Raw genomic sequence first — 11301 nt, forward strand, 5'->3', positions numbered from 1 at the left:
TGTGGCATAGTGGGTAAACACTGCCTGCAGTGCCAGCATTTCCTATTGGCACTGGTTTCTGTCCCAGCTGCTCCACTTGCTCTCCAGCTCCCTGCTAACGGCCTGGGAAAGCAGTGGAAAATGGCGCCAAGTGCTTTGGCCCCTGCCGCTCATGTGGGAGACATAGATGAGGCTCTTGGCTCTTGGCTGAGGCCTGGCCCAGCCCCTGCTGTGGCAGCCATCTGGAGAGAGACCAAGTGGATGGAAGATCTCTGTCTCTCCCCTTCTCTTTAACTTTTCACATAAATAAATTTTTAAAAAAATATTAAAGTGCAGATTAGTAAATACAGGAAATACTAAATCCAAAAGCTGCTTGTCTAGGTGGGAAATGGAGAAGGTATATAAAAATAAGTAGCCAACCTAAGCAAAAAAAGAAGAAAATACTAAGAGATTTTGGAGAGAGAACTGTGAATCAGGGGGAGGAATATTCTCTGCTCTCTCTGCATCCACTCTCCAATTCACAACTTGGAAATCAGAGTGATCCTTTTTGTTGGTTGTAATTCTGACTTTTAAGTTATTTTTCTAAGCTGGTTTCCTCTCGGTGCCATCTATTTCATATAATGAATAGCACACTGTTGGATATTTGCATTGTCAAACTGTTTCTCTACATAAGTTGGGTCATTTAAATACCCTGCAAACTCTTTCAGAATTTACACCATCCTGGGATTGTAAACCTGGAATGTATGTTTGAAACCCCAGAACGAGTCTTTGTGGTAATGGAGAAGCTGCATGGAGATATGCTGGAAATGATTCTATCCAGTGAGAAAAGTCGGCTTCCAGAACGAATCACTAAATTCATGGTCACACAGGTATTTTAATTCTTTTTTGAACTAGAAAATTGGAATCTTAGAGAATTAAGCAGTTGTGCTTTTACAACCTGGGAGATTGTGGGAATTGTGAACCCTGAAAATAAATGAGCACCTGCAGCTGAATCCTGATGAATCGTGGTGGAATTTTCAGATTGCTGCACCGCTCACATGGAGTCGCACCGGGGTTTAACTATGATTTTTCTAGCCATTGAAAAATCTTTCTTTAATGACAGATACTTGTTGCTTTGAGGAATCTACATTTTAAGAATATTGTGCACTGTGATTTAAAGCCAGAAAATGTGCTGCTTGCATCTGCAGAGCCGTTTCCTCAGGTGAGATATCCTTGAGAACCTTTTGAAGAATCACTTTTGTCTAAATCTTTACTTTTACTTATTTGAAGGCAGAGTGACAGAGGAAGTAAGGGCAGAGAGACATAGAGTGTGATCTTCATCCTCTGGTTCAGCTCCTAAATGGCCACAATGGCCAGAGTCAGGCCAGGTTGAAGCCAGGACCTCGGAATTCCATCGTGGTCTCCCAAGTAGGTTGCAGGGACCCAAACACTTGGGCCGTGTTCTGCTGCCTTCCCAGGTGCACTAGCAGGCAACTGGATAGGAAGCCAAGCAGCCATGATTGAAACTGGGGCTCTGAAATGGGATGCCAGCATTAAAGCAAAGCGGCAGCTTAATCTGCTGTGCCATAATGCTGACTCATGAAGAATCAATATAATTATCTGACAACATTTATAAAGTATCCACCCATGGAACTTTGGCTTCAAAATGTGTACCCTCTTAAGAGATACAGTTTACAGCCTGCAGCTGCCTATGAGGATTAATAACTAACCATCCAGGTCTCCTACATCAGTGGTGGGGACCAAGCTCTTGGGCCATCCTCAACTGCATTCCCAGGCACATTAGCAGGAAGTGGGGCAGCCAGGGCTCGAACCGGCACCCTTATGGGATGCTAGCACCGTATGCAGGTGCTTAACCCACTATGCTACTTTTTAATAAGTTAGCCTAAGTCTGTGCTTCTACTCTTCAAAGACTATTTGAAAGAGAGAAGCAGCCAGATTCACTGACGGCACAGAGCATTCAGAAAAGGATGTCAGAGTGCATGTCACCAAAATAGCAAGCAGCATCTGAATACACCTTGTGCTTCTTTGCTCTCCACTTGCTGTGCTTTTTAAAGATTTATTTTTATTTGAAAGTCAGAGTTATACAGAGAGAGAAGGAGGGGCGGAGAGAGAGAGAGAGAGAGGGAGGGAGGGAGGTCCTCCATCTACTGGTTTACTCCGCAAATGGCCACAACAGCCGGAGCTGCACCGATGCGGAGCCAGGAGCCAGGAGCTTCCTCCAGGTCTTCCCACGCGGGTGCAGGGGCTCAAGTACTTGGGCCATCTTCTGCTGCTTTCCCAGGCCATGACAGCGAGATTGGAAGTAGAGTAGCCAGGACTTGAACCAGCACCCATATGGGATGCTGATATTGTAGGTGGTGGCTTTAACCCACTATGCCACAGTGCTAGCCCCTCACTGTACTATTTTCTAGAAGCCAAATTCCTTAATTTATCTTAAAGTTTTTACAGAAGACATTTTTTGAATCATAACATTTCCTATGGAAAGTATTTGGCATTTGCTTTTCAGTATAGATCAATTTGTCACCAAAACCTTAACTTTTATAAAAGGGTAGCAAGATAGGGCCAGTATTGTGTACAGCAGTTTAAGCTGCCCTCTGTGTCAACAGTATCCCGTATCTTGGAGTTCATTTTGCCAGTTCATTTTGCCACTGCTCTGCTTCCAATCCAACTTCCTGCTAATGAGCCTGGGAAGACAGAAGGTAGCCCAAATACCATCTTCCATGAGGGAAACCTGGATGGAGTTCCTGGTGCCTGGCCTCAGCCTGGCCTAGCCCCAGCTATGGTGGTCATTTTAAAGAATGAACCAGTGGATAGACAATTAATCAGTCTCTTTCTATGGCTCACTCCTTCTCCACCTTTCAAATAAATATTTTTAATAGTACCTTTTTTTAAAGATTCATTTATTTGAGAGGTAAAGTTACAGAGAGATCTTCCATCCTCTGGTTCACTCCCTAAATGGCTGCAACAGCTGGAGCTGGGCTGATCCGAAGCCAGGAGCCAGGAGCTTCTTCCAGTCTCCCATGTGGGTGCAGAGGCCCAAGCACTTGGGCCATTCTGCTGCTTTCCTAGGCCATAGTAGAGAGCTAGAGCAGAAGAGCAGCCAGGACAGGAACCAGCACCCTTATGGGATGCCGGCACTGCAGGCGGAGGCTTAACTTACTACCATACAGCGCCAGCTTCACTAAATCTTTATTTTAAAAAAAAGTAGCAGGGGCCAGCACTGTGGCACAGCAGGTTAATACCCTGGCCTGAAGCACTGGCATCCCATATGGGCGCCAGTTCACTCCACTTTCAATCCAGCTCTCTGCTATGGCCTGGGAAAGCAGTACAAAATGGCCCAATTCTTTGGTCCCCTGCACTGATTTGTTCCACCTTCTTTCTTGGAGCATTCTCCAGCATTTCTCTCCTGGGGCCATTGTGCAGTTTCATTATCTACAAATGTATGAGATTCATAAAACGGCTGGCAAAGGGCAAGATGGGCATGTGCATAATATATGGTTTTAAATAAATAACAAAAATAACATTGTCCTTTGATTTCCAGGTGAAGCTATGTGACTTTGGATTTGCCCGCATCATTGGTGAAAAGTCATTTAGGAGATCCGTGGTGGGAACGCCAGCGTACCTAGCCCCTGAAGTTCTCAGGAGCAAGGGCTATAACCGTTCCCTAGATATGTGGTCAGTGGGAGTTATCGTCTATGTGAGCCTCAGTGGAACATTTCCTTTCAATGAGGATGAAGACATAAATGACCAAATCCAAAATGCTGCGTTTATGTACCCGCCAAATCCATGGAAAGAAATTTCTAGTGAAGGTAAGAAAAAAATTTGTTTTGGCTCTGTACTCTTCAGTCTATAAAAAGCCTTGTGATCCCAAATCAGCCTGTCTCTCCTGATTTCTCTTGTTAAGTTCTCCCACTCATCTTCCAAATTCGGCTAGTTCCCAGTTGTTGAACACTCTTTTCTATTGTCTTTTCAATCATTATCTTCCTTATAGTCCCCAGGTATAATCCATGATACTAATCTAGGCCCCAGCTGCCTCATTCTGGAGCTACTAAAATCTTTTTAACTATCCTGTCCATTAGATTCTTTTCGGTCCTTTCCAGTTGATCATGCCAAGTCCATCTTCAGGAAGCACTGCTTTTATTTTGTACCCAAACATTGGGCTTGCCTCCAACCACTGCAGCTATGGATGTCTGCTGCAGTCCAAAGTGAAGTTCCATAGCACCTCATCTCCCAGTGCGCCCCCACATAAACCTACTTGTGTTCTCTGTTCTGAACTGCTTTCTGCGTCTTGCTCAGGCCTTTTCCTCAGTTTATAACCCCTCCTCCTCAATACTGAAATCTTTCTAATTTTCAGCGACTCCTGAACTTGTGAAGTCTTCACTGACCACTGCTCTAAACCGAGCAGGATATACTTACGCTGACATTTTTCTTTAGGTGTTCTGTCTTTTGATAACTGACTTTTCTGATCTTCAGGACAAGATAGTAAGTTCCTCGCAGTCCTGCAGCTCAGGTTCTTTCCCCTTGGAATAAACTCTGTACCTAACAGACACCTCAGTTTGTTTTCATCTCTCATGTGGACTCTACTGGGAAGCTTCATACATTTATTTCCCCTGGCTGGTAAAGGCTTTTGAGTTTCAACTCCTCATTCTGTGCCCACCAAGAATGATTGGCTGGTCCTCTTTAGTTTACTGAGAGGAAGGAATTGTACACCACTTAAAACATTATTTAACAGTGTCATAGAATCCAATAGAGCCAATGCTGGGGAATACTCCAGCCTAGAATTAGCCAGCCTTTAGAACAAGCAGGGCTTTTTGTTTCTCCAGAAGTGTTGAGCCTAATCATAGCAGCTACCTGCACCATTTTCCCCTGCCTTCCCAGGCCATTACCAGGGAGCTAGACAGATCATAAGTGGAATAGCCAGGACACAAATGGGTACCCATATGGGATGCCAGCATCATAAGCAGTGGCCCAAACCTCTGCGCCACAACTCCAACTCCCTGATTGCATCTTTTTAATTTCATTTCACATATTAGAAAACAAAATTTAGTAACTGATCCCATATCAAGCAGTTAGGCAGCCTCAGAACCACATTTCAGCCTGGGCAGTCTGGCTCTAGTGTCTATATTTAACCTGTACTCCATATTGCCTTAATAAAGTAAAAGTCTGACAGGTACACTTAATTCAGGAAACATTTATGGATCACTGTATGTGTTAGCTTAAAGCCCATATAATTGAGAAATAAAAACCCCTCAACCTTATTTTCTGTGGATTGAACTGCCTTCTAGGCAGAGTCAAAGGTTTAGAATAGTTTATATACAGAAATGCACGTATCTGATTTTGTCTCTTTCCTTAGCAATCGATTTGATAAACAACCTGCTTCAAGTAAAGATGAGAAAACGTTACAGTGTTGACAAATCTCTTAGTCATCCTTGGCTACAGGTAAGGAAATACTTAAAATGTTTTTAGCCTTCCTAATTTGAACAATTCACGATGGTATTTTCCTAATGAAACCATTCTAAGACAACAGAGTCTATACGTTTCTTCAAATAATTTACATGCCTTTGCATGAGTGATTAACTTGTGATAGAGCCGAATCTCAAAGTAGCACAGCACATCATTCAAATCAGTACTGACAGGCAGTGCATCTGCCCTCACCTGAAAGCAGTCGCCTTGCCTTTCATAGAGCTTTAATGTGTTCATGGCAGCTTTTTGTGAGATTGGCATATTACTTTGCTAATTATATATTATTTTAAATGTTCACATTAAGGTTTATTTTTGTGTTGAAGTGATAACCTTTAATATTGCTAATTACAAATTACTGTATACTAAAATCTAGAAGTTTTCAGTTATTTGATTAGAGTGCTAAGTGGAAAAAAAAAAGTTGCCAATATTTTCTTTCTTTTATGGTTTGTAATTACTTCTTTTTTTTCCTAGGACTATCAGACTTGGCTTGACCTTAGAGAATTTGAAACACGCATTGGCGAGCGTTATATCACACATGAAAGTGATGATGCTCGCTGGGAAATACATGCATACACTCACAACCTTGTATACCCCAAGCACTTCATTATGGCTCCCAATCCAGATGATATGGAAGAAGATCCCTAACTACCAGTGAGCCAACTTCAGTAAAGCAACATTTCATTTTATGGACTAATACATTGCTTCCTAACTGTTGTTCTTTGTAGGCTGTCAATGTGCAAGAATGCAAAGACATGCAGACACAGGATAAGGAACTGGTGACAACAGGGCTTTAGTTCATAATGAAGAGGTACAGGAGGGGAACTAAGTAATAAAAACATATAATGGAATTAAGATGAAGCTTTTTATAAACTTTTGTAGCATAAGCAATAACTGGTTTTGTATTTTTTTCTAATTCTTCACTTTAATATAATAATGCCACTTAATTTATCTTCCCTTTCCTGTCATTTTTTTTTTAATAAAGGCAAGCTGGCATCCAGTTATTACATAGTTTGACCAAATCACAGAGTTGTAAGGTTTATTATAACTAAGCAGGTTTGTAATTAAGCAATAACTGTGAGGCTACCAATTGTGATTGACTATAAGGACTCATTGTGTAACCAACTTTAGAGAAAATGAAGGTTTTTCCTGGCTACCTAGTAAGAAAGTGCTGGATTATTCTGCCTTTTTTTTCTTTAGGTCAATCAAAACCCTGAAACAGTGATTCCTAACCTTTTTGGAGCTGCAACTCTGAAATGCTCTCTGTGGAGTAAGATTGTTACCTTTTGTGAGTGTGTTGCAGTACCCACCATGGTAATCTGGGACAAGTGATAGTACAGAACCTGGAGGAGGAACTAACTGCTGGTCCGAATGCTGAGTTTTAATGTGTCTCTTTTGATGGCTCAACTCTGCTGCTAACACTCATATTGTCAACTGATAGTGTCAGGATGCCACAACTGCTTTCCAACATTTAGTGGGTACAGGTCTACACATGAATTACACAATTCATCTTTACCCGGTATTAAACAATTTGAGAGAAAAAATTAAATACGTACTAAAAGGAAGGCTTGTACAGGGTCAATTAATGTTATGGTTACTGTATAGCAAATTGTATCTTTTTTTCTTCCCTTAGCCTACTGGAGGGCTTTCCAGATATCTGGAATGTTTCAATTATTTTAAGCAGTTGGGGGAATGAGTAGGGATGAATATGAAACAGGCTCCAAGGGTAGGGGCTATTTATGAATATTACGAGTATAGCAAGTAAGTGTTGCATCTTACATCTCAGCTCCAATAGCCAGCTATTTTAAACAGTTAGTACCAATATAGTTTGAGGATTCCTCTGAAGTGCTTGGGACCAGAAGTGGTTCAGATTTTGGAGTTTATATAATTGTGGAATATTTCCAGACTACCATTTGAGCATCCCTGATGTGAAAATCCAAACTCCCTAACATCTTAAGGGCCATGGCACTTTCAGATTTTCAGATTAGGGATTCTCAAACTGCATTTTCCCCCAAGGAAAATTTAAGATCTAGGACTGTCCACTTGTAAGAAAACTAGGGCTTTTTGTTTCTTTATTCCTCAATAATCATTATAAACCCTTTTTCTTCCTTCCCCAACCTCAAAGAGCAGAAATTCAGAATCAAAATCTGAGTTGAAGTCTTGGCTGCATTTGTATCAGCTACACTGGCCTGGGCAGATGACAGTCTGAGTCTCTAGTTTTCAGGCTGTAAAATGAAGATCTTAATTCTACCATTTCTTTCAGTGTAGTCATGAAAGTCAGATCTTCATTTCACAGCAGTCACGTGGGAATTACATTATGAACCTTATCCTAAAGATAAGGAAATGGAGATATAGTTTGGATATGGATTTGAACCCAGGCAGGATGGCGTCCAGGTCTCTCTACTCTCCTCATCATTCTGCTGTACTGTCTACCCGTAAACATTTCCAAGAGACGCTCTACATATCTAGGTAACTTGTTCTCATAGAGAAGATTAACCAAATTAATTTTGAAAAAAAAAAAAATGGAAATGTATTCCTCCTTTGTTAGAGAAGACTTCCCCACGTTTCTGCAATGTAAGTTTATGTCAGTGTGCCCAAATGAAGTAATTCTGAGTTACTAGGCAACCTACTGTGGTCTTACTGCATAAGGAAAAAACTAACTGGAATGATGTTCATTTGCTATACTTATGTAATCAAACTCTAAAGCCATGAAGTTAAATTGCACTCTTTTTTATTTTTATTATTGTTGAATACCTAAGAAGTTTTCTAAAAAATTTTGTAAAGGCACTGTCAATTTGGAGTTGAATAATGACTCTAGATGCTGTATAACCTGCATAACCTTTTGTCTTGAAGTCAAATTGTGTTTGTATAAGAAATAATTGTTTGCTAGAAACATTTGATAATGTACAAAGTAGTCTAAAGTGACACTGTCCAGTACATTTATATTTTTTTGTTACACCCCACTTTTTGTAAATATCCTCAAAGAAGCTTGATAATAAAATGTATTTCTGTATCACCATACTTGTCCATGTGAAAACCTGAGCCCGTCTCTAGTAGAGGTATCCAAAGAAAATTCTGGTTAGTTGGTTATTTTTCCAGGCCCTAATAACAGAACTATTTCTGAAATAATATTTGTAAATGGAATTAATGCTATATTTAAGAACACTGATTTTTTTAACCTATCAAAAAACTTTGAAATTTTATTATAATTTTATATTAAATTTGAAGTGATTATCTGGAGGTCTTATTTCTCAGAATGAAAGTTAGAATAATTATGACTACACATTTTTTAGAACTACAACAAGATATAGTTTAATCTTCCAGATTTTAAGAAATAAGGTACTGCCTTCTCAATTTTAAAAACTATTATGCATTAGAAAGGGGCCAACTGTGGGCATTTTTATCTTTCAGAAATTCTCCACATTAAGTCTTGAAAGAAGGAAATATTGGGGCTGGCGCCACGGCTCACTTGGTTAATTCTCCGCCTGCGGTGCCAGCATCCCATGTGGGCACCGGATTCTAGTCCCGGTTGCCCCTCTTCCAGGCCAGCTCTCTGCTGTGGCCAGGGAGGGCAGTGGAGGATGGCCCAAGTGCTTGGGCCCTGCACCCCATGGGAGACCAGGAGAAGCACTTGGCTCCTGGCTTCAGACTGGCGCAGTGCCAGCCATGGCGGCCATTTGGGGGGGTGAACCAATAGAAGAAGGAAGACCTTTCTCTCTGTCTCTGTCTGACTCTACCTGTCAAATAAAAAAAAAGAAAGAAATACAGAAACAGTAAAAGTGCCCAGAGACAGTCTCAAACTGGGCAGCATCAGAACTGGAAGCCTCTGTCCTTTTCTTTAGAGTGAGGATCGGACCGCTAATCCTGTTCTCAGTGAAGCAGAAGCAGCAATAAAAAGCAGTGGTTTATCACTCTGCCTGTGAGTCTCCAATACAGCTGACATAAATTCAAAATACTTGGCTAGTATTTTTTTCTTTAACATCCCTTGTGAATTTCATTTTTATTTAATACATTTGAGCTCTCTTCTCTGCTGGCTCATTCCTCAGATGCCCCCAGTAGCTGGGGCTGGGCTGGGCTGAAGCTGGGCACTGAGAACTCAATCTGGGTCTCCCAGTTGTCTGCCAGGGATCCGAACACCAGAGCCATCACCTGCTGCCTCCCACAGTGCATATTAGCAGAACGCTGGAATTAGCAGACCTGAGGGGCTGGTGCTGTGGCACAACAAGTAAAGCCACCGCCTGCAGCACCGGCATCCCTTATGTGCACCGGTTCAAGTCCTGGCTGTTCCACTTCCGATCCAGCTCTCCACTATGACCTGGGAAAGCAGCAGAAGATGGCCCAAGTCCCTGGTCCCCTAAATGGAAGACCCGGAAGAAGCTCCTGGCTTCGGATCGGTGCAGCTCTGGAAGTGGCATCTTAGCCCAGTGTGCCACAACGCTGCCCATTTGCTGCTAAAAAGAAAAAAGCAGAGCTGGCACTGGAACACAGGCACCCTGATAGGCAATGTGACCGTTCCAAGTGGTCCTTCCTGCTGTGCCAAATACCTGCCTCTCCCTTTTAAATGTATGCTGCTAATTAACAATTTCTCAGAAAGTCCCTGTCTTCACTATTAATATAAAAGTTCTAAGAAACCCAAAGAAAACAGAACACTTTACCTTCATCTAAAAATAAGGGTATTAGCTCAATTTAGAAAATTATTTCTAATGGCTGGGCATTTGCCTAGCAGTAAGGGAACCGTGGTTCAGTAGCAGAGTACCTGGGTTTGCTTCTTGGCTCAGGCTCCTGATCCCATCTGCTGCTAATGACAACCCTGAGAGGCAGCAGTGATGGTTCAATAATTGTGTCTCTGCGCCCACACGGGAAACCTGCGATGAGTTGCTGGCTCCCAGCTTCCTGCTCCAGCCTGTTCCCAGGCCACTGAGGCATTTGGGGAGTGAACCCAGTGGATGGGAATATGCTCTGTCTCTGACTCTCAAATATTTTTTTTTTAATTTTTAAAATTATTCTTCCTAGATAGTCTACACTTAACTTTTCCTATGTTGAGTACATGTCATGTCCATGATGTGGTTTTTTTTAATTGTGACTTTCATAGCAAGTTTTTAAATCTAATTTTTACTTGTAAAATTCACAAAAGTATTGGGTTAAAAATCCCCACATTGAGAATTGGATAGTGATCATGTGGCAGCTTTTCCTTACTTTTTGTATACAAGTATGTATCATAGAACAGAAGAACCACCGTTATGCAGTGGAGTACAGGTTTCCAGGGAATCACTTCATATTTACTGAAATGTAGCCTTCCTCCCTCAACAAAAATGGAGTGCTAACTAGAAATCTCTGAGCTTCATTTTACTTATTAAATCTCAGAGATCCTTCTATATCAGAATAAACTACTCAATCTTTAATCAAGTATAGATCCTTCAAATCAGTCCCCTGTAAACAGCCATTTAGGTCATTTCTTTTTCTTTTTCTTTTTTTATTTGACAGGTAGAGTTATAGACAGAGACAGACAGAAAGGTCTTCCTTCCATTGGTTCACTCCCCAAATGGCTGCTATGGCCAACGCTGCGCTGATCTGAAGCCAGGAGTCAGGCGTTTCCTCCTGGTCTCCCATGCAGGTGCAGGGCCCAAGCACTTGGGCCATCCTCCACTGCACTCCCCGGCCACAGCAGAAAGCTGGCCTGGAAGAGGGGCAACCGGGACAGAATCCGGTGCCCATATGGGATGCTGGCACCGCAGGCAGAGGGTTAACCACGGCGCCAGCCTCCATTTAAGTCACTTCTAATTTTTGTTAAATCATTCTCAGCTCGTAGATGTTTTTAAAAATAGAAGAAATACAGCAACTAGCTTTACTAAAGGAAACTCA

General features: G+C 41.7%; 1 protein-coding gene across 4 annotated transcripts in view; it reads left to right on the forward strand.

Moving 5' to 3' along the window:
• PRKD3 (protein kinase D3) overlaps positions 1–8458 on the forward strand; it is a 110295-nt gene extending 101837 nt beyond the window's left edge. For all 4 annotated transcript variants that reach the window (XR_016230467.1, XR_016230468.1, XM_051839691.3 and 1 more), the window contains 5 exons: positions 687–848; positions 1082–1180; positions 3521–3788; positions 5333–5418; positions 5914–8458. Coding sequence is in view for 2 of the 4 variants with exons in the window: in XM_051839691.3 (XP_051695651.3) it covers positions 687–848; positions 1082–1180; positions 3521–3788; positions 5333–5418; positions 5914–6087 (789 nt within the window). In the remaining 2 variants the exon portion in view is untranslated. The remainder of the gene's footprint in view (positions 1–686; positions 849–1081; positions 1181–3520; positions 3789–5332; positions 5419–5913) is intronic.
• The last annotated feature ends 2843 nt before the right edge of the window (positions 8459–11301 follow it).

This window comes from Oryctolagus cuniculus, chromosome 2 (genome assembly GCF_051225735.1).
Source record: "Oryctolagus cuniculus isolate XC-2025 breed Fujian yellow rabbit chromosome 2, ASM5122573v1, whole genome shotgun sequence".
NCBI classification, from domain to species: Eukaryota; Metazoa; Chordata; class Mammalia; order Lagomorpha; family Leporidae; genus Oryctolagus; species Oryctolagus cuniculus.